The sequence below is a fragment of the Sus scrofa genome, chromosome 14, assembly GCF_054392235.1.
Source record: "Sus scrofa isolate SSC_HxYL_T2T_F1_AM1 chromosome 14, Sscrofa_HxYL_maternal_Yorkshire_Landrace_v2.0, whole genome shotgun sequence".
NCBI lineage: Eukaryota > Metazoa > Chordata > Mammalia > Artiodactyla > Suidae > Sus > Sus scrofa.
The window spans coordinates 159,696,355-159,718,166 of record NC_139396.1 but is presented as its reverse complement, the minus strand read 5'-3'; the positions used below and the strand labels follow the sequence as shown (position 1 = coordinate 159,718,166).

Here is a 21,812-nt window from a genome sequence, read left to right as displayed (position 1 = left end):
AGCTAAACACCTCTATTTGTTAAACACATAAAATCTCTATCCTCGCTGACTTCTTTTAAAAAAAATCTATTTTACCTGTATGTAACCATACAATTCATATTTCCAAGTAATTGACTTAAAATGCTTTATTACATTAATAACCAGGATTTATATAATAAATTAAACATAAAATGGGATTTATAACTTTATTATTTACACAGCATACCTCCTGGAAGAAATTAACCTGAAAAATTACATTTGACCGAATCTAATTACATAAGCCGCCCGGACTGCACGGCACCTCCTAATTTTATTTTATAATGCGTGGTAAGCTCCTCCCCCATCCAATTCAAGGGCTTAATGCTGTGATTTGAAATGTTTACCAGTACGAGGTTTCATTTTAAGATTAAGCAGCACACGTGTAATTTAAAAGTGATTGAGAGCAGCCAACAACATCAGTGGGCTCACAATTCATGAGGGCTCGACAACTGTAAACACACTGGATGCATAAATCTATTCACAGCAATCTCTGTATTTAACCGACATGTCCCTTTGCATGACTCTGGGTCCTTTTCCTTTTGCAGCGTGAAAGCTGATTTACGGTGTCCCCTTGACCTCTAAGACGGCTGCCTGAGTTTTGTTCAGCTATAAAAATCGGGCTATAGACAAAGAACACTATGAAACCAAATGCTATGATTTTTTTTCTGATGTGACACCATCAGTGCAGCCCTTATCTACCCAACACTGGACCTTCCAAAACGCTCTTTCAAAGATAGAGACACATTTCCAGGAGACACCTCCGCGTCTGGACCCAGGGTGGCGCGTTTCCTATTTATTCAGCCAGGCTTGTTGACGGAGTCTGCCTCAGACACAGCAAATCTGTCACACTCCAGAACAAATGGTTCTGGGCGCACAGAGAAAAACCAGCGAAGTCATGAAAAAGGGGGGGATGGACTGGCACTGGAAAACTTCCGAAAGAAGGACGGACAGGATCAATACAGACCAGTGTGCGTGGAAAAACAGTTTAAAAAATCATTGTATCTGCTCTAAGCTTCCTTCCTGCTCAGAAATTCCAAGCTCTAAGGAAACAAACAGCCTTGTCAATAACAAACACGATTTACTGAAAGAGGGAGCCGGCCAGGAAGCCAGTGAACAGAAGACAACTGGATAAACACAACAAAACCGGATAAACAAAGAGCTAAATTAAGGGGATTTTAAAGTTCTTTCAGATGCTGCATGAGATAGGTTGGAAAATAAGGGAAAACCAGCAACTCTCCCAAATAAATCTTCTTTGAAGTTTTGCTTTAACTATAAATCTGAAGGCTACCACCAGTGCAATTTATGAATCTCGAGGAAAAAAAGCAACTCAGGGTTACTGCACCTCGGAAATCAATAGTCCCTCGAATAGTTTTTGCAGAGTGCATTCATTTTCTTAGCCAGAGAGGATGGTGCTCTGTGTGTTTTATACTTAAATGTAATAAAAAATATGGAAGAATCTGTTTAAATAATAAGATGATGATAATAATAAAATAACAATCATAATAACACATCAGAATGCACCAAATACACAGAAAGTTTTATTCTCTCTTAAAAATCAAAGTTTTTTTTTGTTTTGTTTTTTAGGGCCGCACCCACAGCACATGCACGTTCCCAGGCCAGGGGTTGAATCTGAGCTGTAGCTGCTGGCCTACACCACAGCCACAGCAGCACGGGATCCAAGCTGCGTCTGCGACCTACACCACAGCTCATGGCAACACCAGATCCTTAACCCACTGAGCGAGGCCAGGGATCGAACCTGCATCCTCATGGATGCTAGACAGGTTCGTTAACCACTGAGCCACAACAGGCCTCCACTAAAAGTCAATCAGGAAAGTGATTCACGTGATGCTCCAGCATGGAGTCAGAATCACCTGCATTCTGATAGAAATGACTAAAATAACCCCATTCAAAAATGTTACTTACCGTATTTTCTTTAGTCACATGTTTTATTCAAAGATGTGGCTGTCTCTCAGTCATGGTCAGAAAGGAGGCACAAAACGAATGAGCTGCTTAGACTCCCAGGTATGTCCCCTCGGAGCTGCTCTGCTGTCCACAGCCCAGGGTGTGGGGTCTGGCCACAGGCCCTTCCTGGAAAGCAGACGAACCTGGGCTAGAGGCCCCACTTTGCCACCTTCTAGGGATCTGGCCCTGAACAACTCAGGTCGCTTCTCCAAGCCTCAGCTGTGCTGACCATAAGACGGCCTGGCATCTCACACAGTCAACCTAAGAACAATCAGGCACCCGGAGTGGACCTGCTCTTTCCTCCCGTGCCCTCTCGGGGGCGCAGGGGGGCATGTTGTCACAACAAGAATGGTTCCAGGACTTAGAGGAAGAGACTTTTTAATTTATTTTTTTTGGCTGCACCTGTAGCACACATAAGTTCCCAGGCCAGGGATTGACCCCAAGCCACAGCAGTGACAACGCCGGATGCTTCACCTGCCGCTCCACCAGGGACCTCCATAAAGGGATTTTTTTTTCTTTTTTAGAGTCACACTCACATATTGAAGTTCCCAGGCTAGGAGTTGAATCAGAGCTGCAGCTGCCAGCCTATGCCATAGCCGCAGCAATGCCAGATCCAAGCTGTGCCTGTGACCCACACCACAGCGCACTGCTAAACCCACTGGGCAAGGCCAGGGATCGAACCCTCATCCTCATGGATATTGGTCAGGTTCATTTCCACTGAGCCACGACGGGAACTCCAGGAATACATTTTTTTTAATAATACAACCCTTGAAAACAGAAGTCAGCACTTCCCCTGGTGTCACCCAGTGACACCCATGGGTTCCAAGGCTGGAGAAGGTAGCTGGGTCTTCCTGAGATAGCAACGCACCCCCCGTCTCCAAGGTGACCTCCAGGGGTGCGAGCCCTGCCGCGGGGTGGCGGCCACTCCAGGAACCTGCGTGTTACCCCTTCTCTGTGGGGAAAGAGACAAGAGCTCTGTGCACACCTGACCTGGGAGGTGCCTGGACGGAGGCAGCTGTTGTTAGTGCTTCTCTGCCTGTGTCCCTCTCTGGTCTCGCTACTGGATAACGACAGCAGCTTCCCGCCTGCCCCCCACCCCTCATCCGCCAGCTCTCCTGGCCGCCAGGACCGCTCCGCACATGCAGAGCCGGCCACCGGGCCACGAGGACAGCGCCCACGCCCCTGTCCCGCTCCCCACACCCCTCCCGTCCAGGCTCCCACCTCCTATTAACCAGGAAACCTGAAAGCCACTCTAGGACTCGGAACCAAACAGCCTTGCCGCCGGGATGTGCAAGCCTCCCAGAGAAGAAAAGGGCTATAACATTAATGACAAATTCTGCAAACCTGACCTCCCAGGCAGAACAACTGCAAATGCTTGTTCTTGCATTCATTCACCACTAACCACGCTCATGTTAAAACAGCCTTGTGGGTAAGAACAAAATACAAACGAGCTCTTTAAAAATTTTAATAGCCTGTACTTCCTTCCAGAAGACAATCAATTACAGCAGAAAAGGAAAAATGAAAAGAACAAACAAAAAAAAACCCTCAGTGTTTTTTTTTTTTTCCCACGCAGCATGCGACATCGCAAGCCGTTATCTCTAAAGCTGTAACATTTCCTCACTATGAGCAAAAGAGAAAATCTAAAAGTTGGATACTCTGCCTTGAGAAAATACAACATAGAGAATCTTGATCTTAACAAAAATCGTTAAGAAGTGATTATTTGTTCTCTAAAAGGATTAGCTGCTTTACAAAAGGATTATCTACAGACTTCTAGAAGGTATTAAGCTTAGCCAGTGTATATAAACCACGATTCAAATTAACATGACTTTTCAGGAAAATATTAACATGTAATACCAGGAATAGCTGGAGACAAAAATAACCCTTGAGCTCAGTACAAACCAGGCAGCGCGAATGCCTGTGTTCGGGGGCTGCCCTTGGGGCCTCAGCGCTCATCCTACCCTTGGCATCCTTCGCACAGGTACCATCGGTGGTTCCGGGCCCTCCGCCTCCCAGGGCAGGAGCCCACCTGCGGCCCCACCCTCCACACGCCTGCGGCCAAATCGGGCAGGGAGGTGACTCAGGCTCCAACAACCCGTCCTATCCAGGACTGACTCTGCAGGGTGAGTGGAGGGCCCAGATGTTCTGGAACTGTTCGCAGAGGCTGCAACTGTGAGAGTCCAGTGGCAGCAATGCCAGGCTGCCCCAGCAGCCATGGACCACAGGCCACATCCTCACCGAAAGCTTCCTGTGGCCTGGCCTTGACTGCAGTTCAGGCTGCAACCCTCTTGGGTTCCCGCCTCTTTTCTGAAACTGGTTCTCCAGCCTTCTAGTTGATTGATTCTGAGGACTATTCCATAAACTTCTGCCCAGTTCCTTTGCTTAATTCAGTGGTGTGCAGCCAAAAGCCACCACTAATACATCCAGGATGATAAAAGAAAGAAAGTTCCTCACCAACTCCTGCGCTTGGCAAAGGGCTAGTCGTTCTTTGCATAAGTAGGGCTAACCTGTGTGACCAATTGAATATCGCAGATAAGATCTTGTGACTGCAGACGCTAGGTCCTAAAAGAAGTTGCCACTTCTGTCTGGCTTTCTCTGGGACCACGCTCTCTGGGGAAACCAGCTACCAGCCATCAAGGACGCTCAAGTGGTCCTACAGATGTGTCCACCAGGGGAGGAAGTGAGGTCCCCTGCCCAGAGCCAACAGCAGCTTGCCAGCCATGGAAGGGGGAGTGCCAGCCCCAGCCAAGCTTCAGATGGGCTGGCTTCAGACAGGTGAGCAGAGACAAAACTGTCAACTCTGTCCCAGAGCTCAGAAAACTGGAGTCTGTGCTAAAGGCCGCGTTCACCTACTTCACAGAACAACCTCTCCAGGGCCTGCGAATGTGCATTTCAAAGTAACCCAGCGATTCCTCCCAATGCCTCTGCTTAAAACAGAAATGGGACTGAGGGCTGAGGTTTCCCAGCTTTGCTCGTTCACTACGGCAGCTGCTCTCTGCTCAGCTACAGTGGTACCAAGGCTCCATAACATCCAGACTGAAACATTACGTGTGATCAAGAGTTTTTAGGAAGGATGAACGCACCACGACCCATGGGTCGGGGCCAATATTTCCACGTTCTGCAACCTAACGCGACCCTATTGGTCATGTCCCCCGGTGGTCCTGACTCATCTTGTAGTTTTCATTGCTCGGGCCGCTAAAATATTCCAAACACAGGAAGGAAAGGCACCGACACAGAGGGCAGTGTACCAGCTGAGGCTGATGGTGAAATCCTGCTGACAACCATACCTCCGGCCAGTCGTAAGAACACCTCACCCAACGTCCCCCGCCTTCCTGATAAAGAGCACGCCTGTGATCCTCTAACGCATCCCCATTTGCAGCACAAACTTTTTTGATTAAAAAAAAAATGTAAAAACGCTTACGAGTTTGTTCTTATGTGTTCCTTTGATCTTTGCTCAGACCCTCCGCTTCTCAGAGACACGGCCCGCCCCACAGCGTGGTTAATTTTATTTTTTATGCATCTTGACACACTATTTGAACCTCCACCCAAAGGCTTCTTGTACTCGTCATGGGTGTTTTCCAGGTTAAACCTTCGGCAGGGAAAGCGCTCTCCTCCAGCCAGACCAGACAGCGCCGCGTTTGCACGGATTTCATCAGGATCTGGACTGCTGGTTCAACGGGCCGAACTCCCTTGGACCAGGGATGAGGCAGCGGGAAGCGGGTGCCAGGGAGTGAGCGCCCCACCTGAAGGTCACCCCCAACCCCAGGTCCCTCTGGATCCTGCTGGAGGTACCAGGACCTGAAGGATGTGGTTTGGACGCGGCATGAAAGAAAGATTGAGGCTCTAACACTACAGCATCTTGATGGGGTGTTTCCCAAAGTAGAAGCACCCCGCAGAGCTGTTTGTTCAAAGCGATTTCTGAGTCAGGAGCAATTGTGCAAATCATTTTATTTCGCAGTCCCAGACCTGCAGCTCTTAGCGCTGGAGGTCCCCGTTCCTGGGGGCCGTGTCCCCAGTCTCTCCCCCAGCCCCGCTTGCTTCCAGGAAGATGCCCTCCCCACCCCACCTCCCGGCCCCATCACGTGACCAGGCGATGGGAGCTTTTTATGCTTTGGAGACCGGGCAACGTCAGGGAGGGAACAATGGGCATTTCTTGGGCTAGCTTTGCTATTACTCATTTCAAAAGAATGGCACGCCGGCCACTCTGATGGTGGAGGGCCAGCTCTCAGGGCCACCGGGCTGGGCAGGCATGCAGTGGGTGGGAAGGCTGCCAGAGGCACAAGGCCACTGCCGCTGACACAGCCCCTGTCACCATCGGGGCTGGTATCTGAGCTCGGGGCCCTGACTCCACAATGCGAATGTCCCCACCACACCGGGGTGAGCTCAGCGGGGTCGGGGGTTCTGGAAAAAGAAGTCCTAGTGGTGAAGCTGCGGATGGGAAACGAGAGAGAGGGCGGAGCTGGGAAGAGGGGAGCAGGGGGGGACAAACACAGCCACAGCCGCTGCGGGACCCTGCTGCCCGGCCGCCTTGACCTTGGGGCCTAATCTCCTTCGATGGTGAAGGTCAGAAACAGCATTGCAGGACATGTGGTCACTACTAGACAGAGGGACTCTTTAAAGGGAGCTGGGGGGCAGCTGCTCAGCCAAACACCAAGCAGTAACGGGCCCCCCATGAACACAGGCTGCCCCGGATCTGCAGGGAAGGGAAGCGGGCATGTTCTGGGCACGGGAGGCCCTCCCAGTCCCACGTGCCTGGCCTGAGACCTCAGGGCGGCCACTGAGCCACACATGGTCTCCAGGGTAAGGCTGAACTCAGCGCTGCCAGCCTCTTGGGGCATCCTGGGGGCAGACGGACAGACACGGAAGGCCAGGCTCAGGTTGAGGATGCAGAGGTACGATCCGTAGGTCCTGGTCACCACTGGAGGCCCCGCACATAGTAGGGCTCCCACTGAGTGAACGGACGCTGCGTCCCCGGGTGCTGAAGGGATCGGCAGCATCACCACCACGCTCAGGGCAATCCCAGCACCGCCCTGTATTTGTTCAGGCCTCACCCGTCACCGTTACAAGCTGCTGTCTTTTAAAAGCGGCGCTTGAAACTGGCCCCCCATCCTGGGTTAGTCCAGCCCACGGCTCCTTCCGCACGGGAGTGGCCGGAGCGGGGCTGAAGGGGAGCAGAGCAGACGAGCCCATTTCCATCTCGAGAGCCGGGGGTACCAGGCACCATCTCCGTCCTACTGTCAGCCCCGCCAGGTGTCAGCGGCCCCCTCCCCCGCCCAGACAGCCACCCCGCTGTGGAAAGTCCTGACCTCATCCCTGGGCCCCTGCAAAAGGTCCCTGACGTTGCCCCCCCGGCCACAGCTGGGACTCCCTGCGGAGCTTTGTAGAAAAGGTGGGCAGGGGGCTCTGGGACCCACCCTGTGACGGGGACGCGAAGCTGCCAGATGAGACCACCACCCCGGGAGCCTCTCCCGGCCCCCAGCCCACCCTTTGTCAGTGCCACCCTTCCGCAGAGCTCGCCTCGCCTGCCCCAGCCCCAGGATGGGGCCTCCTCCTCGGATTCTAAGACCCTTCCCTGGCAGGCCCAGGGCCCTCCCGTCCTGCACCCACGAAGGCCCCAGCCCCCACCCCCACCCCAGGCGCAGTGGTTTGGAGAAAGCTACTCCACCCACCCACCCCTGGCAGGACACGGGACCCTAGGCCCGAGAGCCCAAACAGGGCAAGCCCTGGCCACAGCCCTAGCCTTGGGGACGGCAAGTGGCCAAGGCCTGGCTCGTCAGAGCAAAAGAGGCACACCTGCTGGGAAAGGCTCTCTCTTGCAGAGGTGGCGAGATGAGGGGCTGCTGGAGGCCCCGAGGAGCGAGCCTGTCCAGGCGAAGGTGGGGCCTTGATGGCAGCGTTGACCCACTGGGTCCTTCAGGTACAGAGGTCAACAAGGCCCCTGTAAACCTGTGTGAAATGAACCCTGTTTCCATCTCTGATGCCCCTAAGATCCCTGACAATAGGAAGCTCGCCTCTCCTGGTCTGCGGGGTGACTTCACACCTGCTCTGCTCTCAGGCCTCCAGGAAGGCCAGGGGGTCAGTGCGAGAAGAGGCTGGCACTGCCCTCAGGTACAGGCCCTCCAGCAGACCCTCCCACAGCAATGAGGGCTGTGCCCCCCGCCCCAGGGCCCCCACCTACCAGCACCAGGGACCAGAGAAGGGTGCGGTGGCCACAGGGCAGCTGCACAGCCATCAGCTCCCTGAGGACGTGCACCCTGGCTGGCTGGCAGCGGGGGGAGCAGAGTGGACCCTCAACCAGACTCAAACTTACTGACTCAGTCAGTAAGGGCTCAGCCCGGAAGGCAGGCCCCCCTCGGGCTCCCGGGGTCACCCCTTTCCAGGGGGGCCAAGGGACGCTTCTCGAGGGGCCCTGACCAATGTCTCCCCTCATCCGCCAGCAGCCCAGGTAAGCAGATCCCAGCCACGTCACGCGTTTCAGTGCGCACTCGAGCCCCTTAATCCACACAGCCAAGCAAGTCCCACCCAACTTCACTCAGGCCATCGGCTCAGAGGTCACCCTGGAAAAAAGCATGGCCATGCTCCCTGCCCGCCAGGCCCGAAATGGGCACGGCACACTGAGCCTGGCTGCTCCAGTCTCCAAGGTGCCAGCCAGCAGAGACAGCGCCATCTCTGCAAAACGCTGAAACAAAAGAAAACACAAAAAGATCCACTGCAAAGTAAAATAACCAGGACTGACGTCATTGATTCCTGCCAGCACTGCCCAACCACTGGGATGCGCATTTTTATACAACAAATAATAAGTCATGTGCTGAACAAAAGCACGCCTAGCACAAGAAACACACATGTCCCTCTCGCCTTCTAAAAATACTTCCTAGAAATTAACATAACCTGGGAAAGCAACTATAATAAGTTTTGTAAATGCAAAAAAAAAAAAAAAATACTGATTGGGTGCAACTGGCTGGGCAGAAACCACAGGCAGAGGGATGGGCTGGGGAGACTTGGGACAAGCAGACAAAAGAGGGGGGCCCAGCAGTGATGTAATGACCTGCTCGAGGTTGGGGTACACCCTGTGCAGCAGAGAGGCTGGGCTATCATGTGATGGAAGCTGACCAGGGCCTCCACTTCCGGAGGCGCCAACACAGGAACAGGTGCCAGCCAAAGGAGGTTCGACAGAGGGGGAGGCAGCAAGGGACTCATCCCGGAAGGCAGGCCCCCCTCAGGCTCCCGGGGTCACCCCTTTCCAGGGGGGCCAAGGGGCCCTTCTCGAGGGGCCCTAACCGATGTCAGCCCACCAAGGCGGTGACAACAGGGGAAGGACAGCCAGGCCGGGTTGGGGCACGGCTCTCGGCAAGCAAGGGAACCCGGGAAAGCCTCAGGCTGCTCCCCGGGGGGTATGGTCCCAGGACTCTGAACAGGGAGCCCACATTGCTCCCCAAACTTCTCAAAGGGACAGCTTCAAAAGCCAAATGGCAGCCCTGGCTTTGGTTTTGGGGAAACTGAAAGGCTTAGGCAGAACACATATGACTTTTGAGGCTGTTTGACAGCCCAGGGAGGCCTCGGGAACACTCCCTCCCCCAGCGTGAGACGGGACTTGTGCTTCCCTTTTGGGGCCAGTTGACTGAAGTGCGGAGAGGAGGCCCTGGCTCGGGCTGGCTGGGAAACTGCAGATACTCCACTGTGACCAGAAGCCCTTCCTTGGGGTGGGGGGGGCGGGGGAGCTTCTCGATCTTGCTGTAAGTTTGTGTCTTTCCTCTCTTTCTGCCAGAGGGAAAACTGCCAGGATGCTAACCAGCTGGGGAGGGCCAAGTGCATTAAGCAGCCCCCCGACTTGGCCTGCATGGATTCTTTCAGCCCCTCCTCCTGCTGCTGGGTTCCATGCCTGCAATAAATGTCATTGCTTCAAATAAGGCTTTTCTCCACTTAAGAAGGAAACAGGAGTTCCATCATGGAGCAGTGGAAACGAATCTGACTAGGAACCATGAGGTCGTGGGTTCGATCCCTGGCCTTGCTCAGTGGGTTAAGGTTCCAGCATTGCTGCAAACTATGGTGTAGGTGGCGGAGGCGGCTCGGGTTCCGACTTGCTGTGGCTGTGGTGTAGGCCGGCAGCTGTAGTTCCGACTCTTTGCCTGGGAACTTTCATATGCCGTGATGCAGCTCTAAAAAGCAAAAAAAAAAAAAAAAGAAGAAGAAGAAGAAGAAAGACACTTAACACGTGGTGCTCCAAACTAGACTGAGTTCTGTGAGACAAGAGTCTTGGGTGCCAAGAAGAGAGAAGAGAGACCCCCAGTCTGTCCCTGTCCAAGGCCAAGGGTGACCACATGAGCTTCCTAAGCCCGTCCCCACCACAAATCCTCTGAGCCCGCTTCTGTGATGACAACAGCCACCATTAAATCCTCTCTCTTGTGTCATGTTATTAGGAATATTGTCCAATGCCTGATGGACAATGTGCACGGGAACCAAATTTTCCAGAAAAAGAGAGATGCACAGTTGGCACAGTGAGGCACAAACCCTGTCATTCCAGCTTCAAGACCACAAACCGTCCCCACCCTCCCTGGATGGACTCTCCCGAGCAGAAGCAGCTGCTTCTCTCCACCAGATTCCTCGGCTGCCCCAAAGGCACCTGAGGCTCAGCCCACGATCTGGGCATCACCATCCCTTCCTCCTGCATCTGGTCCAGAGGCACGCCGTCTGCCCAGCCTTGGGCTGGCAAGACGCGCATGAAACTGTAAACGCAGAAACAAAACCAAAAAAACCTAAAAAAACTGTGTGTACACATGCATCTTTCTGCAGAATGAATCCAGTCTTAGAATCTCAACAGAGGCCACACTCTCAAACAGGTTCAGAACTGCTGTTCCATCAGACAAAACCCAGACTCTTGAAAGTGTCTAAAGAATCCCAGGTTTTCCCATCTATCTATCTCAGCCTTACCACCCATCTCCACTCAGGCACCTGCTCTTCCTCAGAGAGCTCAGGCTGCTCTTCACTGCCGAGTGAGCACGTGGAAGGCCCTCTATCTGGAATGTTCTAGCCATGCTGGCTGCCAAGAAAACATCCTTGAAAACCAAGCCTGCTCTAGTGGTGAAGCCCTTCCAGGCTGCCCAGCCTCCACCGGGCAAGCTCACCTTGGCAGCTCAGTACCTGCTCTGCATCCAGCCTTACATTACACATGCCCTGGAAATGACCAGTTTTGCCCTCCTCTGGGTGTGGGGCACCCACAGGACAGACAACGTGATGGTTCTGTAATGCCAGCATTAAGAACAATGCAAGTATACAGCAGGTACTCGATACATGTTTAATGTTCCCATCTGTCCATCCTACATGACCTTACAGATTCTTTTAAAGACTATCCACATTTGATGAAAACCAAGAAATACTTTGAAATTCTTTGAAAGAATATTGTTGGCTGGCTAAGAATAGGCCTAGCTTGGCACAATTATGCACAAAATTATTAAATTTCTGGCTCTTGCATTTTTACATTGCATTGGGCCAAAATCAGGACTTTGCTCAGAGGAATTTAAATGAGCAGACCGATAACATCGCCAATAGATGACTGGACTTTAGCTGATGTTCGCAACCCTGGGAAAAAGTAATTTATTGAATTACTGATGCACTTAACAAAGTGGAGCCTGCAGCTGAGGAGGAGAGGGTGCTGAGTCACCCACATGCCAACGTGAAGGACAGGGTGACTGCTTCAAGGGATTTTTGCATCCAGGCCCTAAATGTTTGGCTGCTTATAAAATCAAAGCCACTTTCAGAGCCAGAGAAACCACGTATTGAAGCAAAGAGTTCATTATAAGGAATAATTTTACTAGCAACAAGGCAGGTTTTGTAATGACTTGAAATAATGTGGCTGCAAAGGAAAGTTTCTCCCGATTAACCAGTGTCACAATGTAACTAAAGTGGGTTTATTTTTACATGTTTTAAGAAGCTGAAGTATTTTCATCTCTTCTGAAAAGCACGTATGTGTTTTCTAGGCATTAAGGCAAGTGCCTTAAGGTAACAAACCGTCAGCCCAGACCGAGTTACAATAAATCCTTCAGTGCCATAAAAGGACACAAATCTTCTGGCTATTTGTTCATTCACACCGACTCCTCACTCCGGTGTCCCGGTAATTGTGACAGAGCATCTGCTTCTGAGATTCACTGTGTTTGGGTCTAAATGTTTACTCCGTGACCTGATGGAAGTGGCAGGCCCCCCCTCTGCTCGCTGAGATTGTCTCAGGCGACGCCCAGACCCTTAATTCTTGCCCACCAGGCCCTAGGATCCGAGGCTGCTGTTTTGGATTAAAAGGAAATTTGGGAGGTCCCGTTGTGTTAACAAAAGGGATGGATGAGGACGCGGGTTCGATCCCTGGCCTCGCCCCGTGGGTTAAGGATCCGGCGTTGCCATGAGCTGTGGTGTAGGTCGCAGACCAGCTTGGATCCTCCGTTGCTGGCTGTGGTATAGGCTGGTGGCTACAGCTCTGACTGGACCCCTGGCCTGAGAACTTCCACAGGCTGTGGGTGCGGCCCTAAAGAGACAAAAAAGTCAAAAAAAAAAAAAAAAAAAAGGAAATTTGGAGGCCTCCTTAGATGACAACCTCTGGAAGATAACAGCTCAGTACTGGGAGCCTCCCTATCTCTGCCTCTGTTTCGTAATAAGTGGATCAGGGGAGAATGGCTAAGAGGAGGGCAGCCCTGGGAAAAACGGTGACGTAAGAAAAGCTGACCATGGGTGTGTCCTCAAAGCCCCTCTGAACCATATTTCAAACAACAAAAGAAAAGCTTGGAGTTCCTGCTGTGGCTCAGTAGGTTAAGAACCTGACTAGTATCCATGAGGATGTGGGTTCGATCCCTGGCCCCACTCAGAGGGTCACAGATCCAGCGCTGTCATGAGCTGCAGCGTAGGCTGCAGATGCGGCTCCGATCTGCTGTGGCTGTGGCTGTGGCTGTGGCTGTGGCTGTGGTGTAGGCCGGCTGCTGCAGCCCAATCTGACCCCTAGCCTGGGAACTTCCATATGACCTGGGTTCAGTCCTAAAAAGCAAAAAAGCAAAAAGAAAAGTTTATCCCATGACAAGCACCCAGACAGACTGGTGAGTGAGGCAAGCGAGGTCCAGGGCTGGGACCTCAAATCCTGTAAGTGCGTGTCCCCCTTCGAGGCCGGCCTTTTGAACCAGAGTAGAAAGGAAAGCCGGAGCCCCGGGAGTTCCCCAGGGAACCTGCTGGGACTGTGGGACTGGAGCCTGCACTGGGGGACTCTGTGCCAGCGGCCGCGCCCTGCGCCCAGGACACTCGTGCATGCTGGCAAAAGGGTCAGGGCCCAGTCTGCTGAAAGCCAGCTGAACTTGGCCAAGCAGATCCATCGCAAGTGACACAGCCTGAAAATGCCAAGTCCTTTTGGGGTGAGAAACAAAATAAAAAGGCGGAGTACAAAGGTCACTTGGAATAATACATCGTAACCAAGCAGCTAAGCGCCAGGGCGTTCAAAAATCTTGGGTAAGAAAAATGGAACTAATTTGCTCCCGAGTACAAAAATCAGTGACTAATGTTCAGCTGGAAACGAGCAAACAGATTTAAGGACACAACAACGAACACCAATGCCTGCATGTACGGAATGGAAATGAAGTGACCTGTCTCGAGGACAAAGCAAGGGTGGCCGAGGAGAAATCAGAGATCACCTGCAGCCTTGGATGCCAGTCTGGCTGCCCCCGGAACCCCTGGACATGACAGCAGCACCAGTGACCTTCTGGTAAGCAGGAGGCCGGGCTCTCTACATGCGACCGCCACCCATCCGCAGTTCAGCTCTGTTTGGGAAGTGCCACTGTCCCCATGAGAAAGAGAAGGAGCACACTGAGAGAGCCTAAGCCACTTGCCCAGAGCCTCCAAAATCTGTGCTCGGAGCCCTGGGCTGGGCACCACCTGCCCCTGGAGAGCAAAGCCTGGAGCTTGGGTCCCCTGCTGGGTCGCAGACTGGAGTAAATACGGTCCCTGCGAGGAGAGGCCTCTGCCACAGCCTCTTCCACCCCCTGGGACAGCAGGTCTGTCACCCCCCCACACACTCCTCTGCTTCGCCTGGGAGCCTGGTTGGCCTGTGAGCTCCAGGCCCTTGGAGAGGAAGACGCAGCCACGCACCTGCCTGGGGAGCTGGACACTCGCTCTGCCAGACCACGGTCACTGAGGCTGGAGGCCAGGCATGGGGCCAGCCCGCTCTTCCCACCAAGTCCTCATTCCTCAGCCACTAGACTGGAACAGCAAAACACCTGCCCAGACACTTCAGATTTTTAGCCCATAACCCAGGATCATTTTTTCCTTCAAACTCTGCTCCACCCCCTCAGGGAGTTTACATCTGTTTCAGGGAAAAAATAAATAAATAAATGTCACCTTTTGGCGTTCTCAACCAATATACATTCACTGGCTGTGTGCATGGGGCATTCTTGATTGTATTTGAAACCTGTTTTAAAATACACATTTAAAAAAATATTTATTTGGTTCCTACTTCATTGGGAATCAATTAAAAGGCTCGGTTTGTTTCTTTTCTGAAAGATATTATTAAAGTTTTTTATTTCACAAGCTTGGACGACTCCTTTGATGTATTTGCGTAGTTGGAAGAAAGGCATCAAGCCCACATTTCTGGCTCAGAGCCGGGAGCTGTGTGAGTTCAAAGAGGCCGTGAACCACATCCAAACTCCCCAGGTAGAACACCTGGATGGGGCGGATCTTGATGGATGAGGTTTGGGGAGCAGCGACTAGATTGAGAGACGAGACGGAAGCCAGTTCAGTAATCCCCAAACCAGGGGTCTCCCATCCTGAATCTGACAGAAGTCCCCACCCCCGGCAAATAGTGCACCTGCATCTGCTGGAGGGTTATAGTAAAATTCAACGAAACTCCTTTACCTCTGGTGCGGCTGATCTGAAACCCCAACCCTTTAGAATGCTGTCTTATGCTCTGCTTTTGGAGAAAAATGCAAAGAAGTCAATGCTCCAAAAAAAAAAAAAAAAAAAAAAAAAAACAAAGGCTTTTGGTATATCTGGGGTGAGAATGTAAAATTAACAGCATGTACCCATGAGCCTCATCTTACTCGGGGCAGATCTGGTACCCAGCGCAGAAAGACATGTGTCCCACGCGATAAGCCATGGATGCCATCGGGCACTGGCTGGGCAGCATGACCCGGATCAGCATGGGGAGGGGGAAATGGGTCAGCATGTGGGGTTAGGAGGGGCTCAGAGATGGCCCCGTGCCACGGGTCTCTCTTTGGAGGGAAGAGAAGCAGCCCTGGTCTCCAGAGCCCTTATTTTCTAGTCTACAAGCCATTCCCTTGACCCTGGGTCTAGACCACACCACTTCCGGTTTTGGCTTCCACACAGCATGTACATGTCTGTCTCCCACAAAGCCTGGTTTAATCCAATCCACAAGCCCAGGTTGACGGGCATTAAAAAACTGCATTGCTGACTCCTGGATCATTCTAACACTGAAGACTCAACAGTGTGTGTTGAGTAACGTTATGCAATTAAGACATTTAATCATGCAAAATTTACATAATCATTCAAATTACTCTGCAAAAAATTAAAGTTAACTAGCCCGTCCCACTGTATTGATTTGGTTTGGCACTTGGGCTGGCACACCAAAGGTACCCATTAACCCATGTCTCATAGGTGCTCTCGAGCAGGCACACCTTCTACGGAACCAAAAGGAAGAGATTTTTCTTAAGCGGAGGGTTAGGAAGGCTTTGTGGAGACGGAGGCATTTGATGTGGGCTTTGAGATACAGGTAGGAGTCTGGGTCTTGAGGTGTATATAGATAGGCATCCCTAAGTTGGAGATAAAGGGGAATGAGATTCAGAGCAGGGGGCTGAGCAGGCTGCGCCCCCCCACCCCCACCTCAGAGGATCTGGAAAGCCTGCAGGTGCCTTCAGGGAGCATGGCACGTCAGCTCGCTAGGAGATAGCACGCCAAGAGAAGGACTGACTCTGATCTTGGAACGCACAGTTTTTTCCTTGGTGATAATCAAATATTAAGAACAGGCTTTATCCTAATGGATACATTTGTCCCTGCTTTGATAGCAGAACCTATCAAATGACATTATAAATAAAACAACATGTCCAATAAAGGAACGGAGGTGGTTCCCATGGTGTTCCCGACTGCTCTGAAACTTGCCTCCTTAGGGGGTCATGTGGGGTCACCTGGTCCAGGTCACACAGTCACTTTAGCAAGTAGGTTGAGCATCTCCAGAAGAACCAGCACTGTGGTCCCTAGACAGCCCTCTCCTGTTGCACCAAGGTCCAGCTCAACCAACGTCAAGGGTGGCTGCTTCTCAACCACAGTGGACACAGACGCCTCTTCACTCGCAGATTCGCTCCTAAAATGTCTCCACTGGTCCAGTGGTAGTTATCAGAGTCTCCTGTCTGGCACCTGGCTGGGCACTGGGGACAGGACTGGCCTCGGGGAAACTCCAATCCAGCCCAGCTCTCCACAGCAGGCTGGAGGCGGGTGTGATTAGTGGGAGAGAGAAACATCAGGAGAGTGTTGGGCTGGGTCCAGAGGGGAGGAGGTGGCAGGTCACCAGCTTGACCTGGGACATGCTGAGTTGGGGGCCTTGACCATCCTAGAAATCAAGTGACATAGGCACCTGAGCCTGGGACCTGCAGGGGACTGGTCTGGGCTAGGACCTGCCTCTGCCCAGGAAAGAAGGAGTTTGGATAGAAGGGGGTAGCCTGGGCTGGGGTGACGGCAGCAGAAAAGCCAAGTGGACCAGTGGGGGCGCAGTTGAAAGGCGACCCAAATTCACATCTCAGCTTCCTTCCCGACCAACGAGCACCTGCTGTCAATGCCTCACACATCCACCTTCAACACACCCCTCTGATGGCTCCCGTCCTGTAGCCCCTCTGACGGCCCCCGGGGGCTGACAATTTGCACACACACATCCCCGGACGTGGGGAGGTCACGCATGAGGACTCGGAGCTCCAGGAAGCTTCGGGCAGCCTTGGCTGGAGGCACTGGCTCCGGACATCCAGGGGCCAGGCATCCCTCCACAGGGGTGAGAAGTGGTCGGTGTGCAGGGCTTGTGGACCTGACCGCGGCACCTCACACTCAACTGTGTGCCTCCCCAGGGGCCCTGGGGTGCATCACAGTGACAGTCACTTCCTTGCCCACTTCCCACAACTCATTTGGCTGGGCGCGCAAAGGAGTACAGTTTTATTTTATTTTATTTTTATTTTATTTTTTTGTCTTTTTGCCATTTCTTGGGCCGCTCCTGCAGCATGTGGAGGTTCTCAGGCTAGGGCTCTAATCAGAGCTGTAGCCGCCGGCCTACGCCAGAGCCACGGCAACACGGGATCCGAGCCTCGTCTGCAACCTACACCACAGCTCACAGCAACGCCGGATCCTTAACCCACTGAGGGAGGCCAGGGATCGAACCCGAAACCTCATGGTTCCTAGTCGGATTCGTTAACCACTGAGCCACGACGGGAATTCCTAGGGGGTACAGTTTTAAATCTCCAGCCATCTGGATTCATCCAATGACCTGGCCTTCCACAGGGACAAATCTAGCTCTTAGCTCCTTTGGACACATGGAAAGTTCGGGGGGTGGGGAGGGCAGTTACTGGTTCCCAGGCAGCACTAACACCAACGAGGAAAGGAAGAAAGACCTCATCCCCTGAGGTCACAGTCCGAGGCAGTGCCCCCTCTTGGAAGGGCTGGGTGCTGCTACAGGGCCTGTCCCATGTCACCGCCTCACCTTTTGTTCCCCAAGGCCTAGAGCCTGTGCTCAGAAAGCTGGACCCCAACCCTATTCACACTCAGAGCTCTGTGCCATACGGTGAAGGCAGAGTGACCACGGCGGTCTGAGCCACCTGCGCCCACCCCTCCCGGTCTTCCTTCGGCTTAGAGCTCTGGTTTTGAAAAGGCCCAGCCCTCCCCTTCATCAACCCCCCCACCCCCCCGGCACAGTTTAAATGGATCTTTATTTTGCAGAGGCAGAATTTCATTGACCTTTGAGACACAAAGACCTCCAGGCACCCTGGGTCAAGGGGCACCTGGGGTCAGGAGCTGACTGGCCACGCACAGGGACACCTAAAACATGTGACCACCCTTTGCTGGTTTTCATCCAGGGCATCCACCCTTCACTCCACAGGCGCACATACAGCCCTATTCCTCCGGAGTTTCCTGGGCTGAAATTCTGACAGAGGGGTCCTTATCCCAGACAGATCAGCATCGTCATTCTGCAAGTAAAACTGTTTAACCTTTCTAGAAAGGTTTGCCACTGGCAGGAAGGAATTTAGGTCAAGTCCGGTGCGGTCACTCAAGGCTTGGCTCTGCCTCTCCATCCCAGGGGTTGTCTGGCCTTTCCCAGATGGTCCTACGGAGCCGGCAGGCTTGGCGTGTCACTGCTCCCCGGCCCAGGAGTTCCGACAGGTCACCCCACGGATACCGCGGTCCGGCCTGGCCACCGGGGGCCGGCCCACTTCCTGGGGTCTTTAACCCCCCACCCCAGCCCTGGCATCCTACTCAGCTCCCCTCCCCGGGAGGGCAAGGGGCCCTGGACAGCAGCCCACGACAACAGTTGGTGCGACTCTGAATCACTTTCTCAAAAGGCTCCTTTCTGGACCCCTGCGTGCGGCAGCCCCCAGCACACCCGCTGGCACCCCCTCTCGGTGGGTCTCCCTGCTTCCACGCGTCCTCCCTGTCGCCGTCCCCCTAGCGCTGTGGCCACCCGCAGACACACACGCTCTGCCGGTCAGTTGACCGAGAAGGAGCGCGAGAGCCGCCGACCTGGTCGCCAAGTTGGGCTGGGGGCGCCCGGGGGCCCGATGGCCGGGGTCCTGCGGTCCCCAGACGCTGGCACCCGGCGCACCGCGGGCCGGCAGGGACCCAGCTCGGAGCCTGGCACCCCGGCGCGGCCCCTCCCGCCCACGGCGCGGCCGAGGCGGTGTCCCCGGCCTGCTCCGGCCGCCCGGGACACACGGTCCCCGGCCCGCACCCCGCACGCGCTCACCTCGGGGGGGCCGGTCCGGTCGCGCCGATCCCGCCGCCGCCGCCGCCGCCGCGGCGGCTCCGCATCTCCCGGGCGCCCGCCCGCCGCCCTCCGGGGCGCCCCGCCGTCCCCGCCGGGCGCGCGGGAGGCTCGTGGGGACGCGCGGAGGCCGCGGGGTCCGGGCGCCGCCTGCGCCGCCGCCCGTCGCCGAGCAGCAGGAAATTTGTCCGGCAGGTCCCGCCGCCTCCTCCGCGCCGCTCGGCTCGGGCTCCGCGGCGGGGGCGGGGGCCCCGCGCAGCGAGGAGCGGGGGCGACGCCTGGTGTCCGGCGCGGGGAGCGCACCCGGCGCCCGCCCCACCTGGGCCCGCGGCCCCGCCCCGCCCCGCCCCGAGGGCGGGAGGCCCACGGAGGACCCGCCGGCCAGGACAGCCTGCCCCCAGGCGGGGGGGCGGGGGGGCGGGGGGCCCCCTCTCCCGGGACCCCCTCCCCCGGGGCCCCCGGCTGGGCCCCCACTGCCCGGGCCCAGGCGTCCTGTCGGGCGCTAAGGCGGGACAGCCGCGCTTATGAGCAGGAAAGGCCCTTCCTCCCCAGCCTTGGCCCCGGACACCAGGAAGTGGCCGGGCCGGGCACCGGCTCTGGGTCGTGCAGTCGGTCCGGAGGGCACCCTGTGCTGCTTCTGGTTCGAAGATGTAGCGAGAGCCGGGACGTGTCCCGAGCTGGAGCTGGTGTCTTCCTCTGTAAAGGGTGAAGAAAGGCGCCCACTTGGTGGATGTTGAAAAGGGTCTGATTACCGTGAAGGCGGTATCCATCCAAGCTAAACTCAGGGGCGCAGGCGCCCACGAGGGAGGAAGAGAGAGGGTCGGCTGGGAGGGGTCTGGACCAGCTCTTCTCGGGGTCGGCTTTCCAGGGGACCTCCTGCCAGCTATTTAGGGGGGCTTGGAGTAAAGGAAATTCCAGGGGAAGGGCAGAAAGGGTACATGTTGTCTCCTCGTGGGTCCTAGCCCTGGTGCTGTGCCCTCCAGCTTGGACCAAGCCCCTCTCCCCCCACCTCTCACCCCTGTTGCAGGAACCTCACTCCTGAGGGCTCCTGAGTGAAGGAACCAATGGTGAGAAGGTGGCATTTAGGGTGTGTCACCCGCCTCACATCAGTAGCCAGCAGACACCTCCTGGGACACTTTCCGAGGACACTTGCATGTGTTCGGGACAGAGCTGTAAACCCTCAAAGGCTAAGACCGCCCTTCCACAGGACACACAAAGGAGTGGGAGTGGAGGACTTGAACTCAGCTTTCTTGCCTTGCCCTGCATATGCTGTCCCCCCGCTGCACATGTCTTGTCCAGCGCCAGGGCTTTAAATAAAAAAGCAGGGCTCTCCTGGCCCTCTCCTCCAAGCTCTGCCCCCCCCCACCCCACCCCGGGCTGTCTCCCAGGGCAGACCCGGCTCTTGCTCTGACTCTAATTCTTGGCATATGTCCCCGTCTGCGCCGCCCCCCCCCTCGTGCACTCTCTGTCTAGCTCCCACCGTGTGCCTGCCGCTCCACTCCACCGCCTTCCTCTCGCCGATGACTGCAGTGGTCCCTCAACCTCAGACTCATATTTTTTTTTTTTTTTTTCTTTTCTGGCTGCACCCGTGACATGCAAAAGTTCCCAGGCCAGGGATCGAACCCACAGCAGCAACCCCAACCACTGCAGTGACAACCCTGGATCCTTAACCCACTGAACCACAAGGGTAGCCCAAGACGCATTCTTTTCTAGGCACACCATCCAGGGGGACCCTTACAGAGGAAATCGTGTCCTGTCAGCCCCCTGCTTAAAAGCCTCCTTTCAGAATAAAACCCAAACTCCTGGCAGGCCCTGCCTGATGTCTCAGCCCCTCCTGAGCTCTGAGCCCCTCTTCCCCGGGCTCCAGCCCTCAGCTCCTTTTCTCAGTGTCAGAGCCCAGCTCATCTCCATCTGGGACTCTGCCTAAGGTACCTGGGCTGGCCATTCTTTTTGCTTTTTAGGGCTGTACCTGTGGCATATGGAAGTTTCCAGGCTAGGGGTCAAATCAGAGCTGGAGCTGCCGGTCTAAACCACAGCACCACAGCCACAGTGACACCAGATCTGAGACCTACACCACAGCTCATGGCAACACTGGATCCTTAACCTCCTGAGTGGGGCCAGGAATTGAACCCATGTCCTCACGGATCCTGGTTGGGTTTGTAATCTGCTGAGCCATAGCAGGCACTCCCTGGCCTGCCCTTCTTACTGACTGCCTCTGGAAGGTGGCCTGGCACCCCTCCCCTCTGCTACTCTCTCACAAGGTGTGTTCACTGGTTTGCTGTTAGTCACCCCCTCTTCCCCCTCCCGCAGAACTGTGAGCTCCGAGACAGTCCACGCTGCACCTGTCTCCATCTTCCCTCCTGACGCCACATGATAGCCAAGAGGTGTTCAATAAAAGCCTGTGGGCTGACACATCAGAGGAGGAGGGGCCCCAGCCGCAGCCCCCAGGCAGCCTGGTCACCGTGGAGCCCAGCAGGGCAGGCGGCTCTCTCCAGAGCTGAGCATGCCAGGCAGGAACTGCCCAGGTTGGGTGGGGTCAGGTAGACTGATGACTCCGCCCACCCGTCAGTTTCCCTGCTGCAGCGCCCAGAGAGCCAGGCTTCTGTACAGGAGGTGATCATTTCAAACTCGGATGAGCACAGTTTGGCTTGTTAACGCTGCAGGGCTGTGAGGCAGAGACTGTGCTGCAAGAAGAGAGAAACAAGTTGCCTTTGTCAGACATCTGCTGTTGGAAAGTCAGCAGCCCAGGGAGCATGGTGAGGGCAGATGGCACTTTCTCTCCCGCTAATATTCTCTCTGTGGGACCCTGGCGATCCTCTCTGGCGTTACACAGTATCTCTCAACCTCT

At 54.6% G+C, this 21,812-nt stretch overlaps 1 protein-coding gene across 7 annotated transcripts in view; it reads right to left on the bottom strand.

Moving 5' to 3' along the window:
• The window catches only part of PTPRE (protein tyrosine phosphatase receptor type E), a 162,189-nt gene extending 142,992 nt beyond the window's left edge, over nt 1-19,197 (bottom strand). For 4 of the 7 annotated variants that reach the window (XM_084995930.1, XM_084995936.1, XM_005671573.4 and 1 more), the window contains exon 1: nt 18,947-19,176. Coding sequence is in view for 2 of the 7 variants with exons in the window: in XM_084995931.1 (XP_084852057.1) it covers nt 18,947-19,011 (65 nt within the window). In the remaining 5 variants the exon portion in view is untranslated. Of the gene's footprint in view, nt 1-1,941; nt 2,107-18,946 lie in introns of those variants that run through there. The other 3 variants (XM_084995931.1, XM_084995932.1, XM_084995934.1) reach the window with 2 other exon arrangements.
• Nucleotides 19,198-21,812: the final 2,615 nt, after the last annotated feature.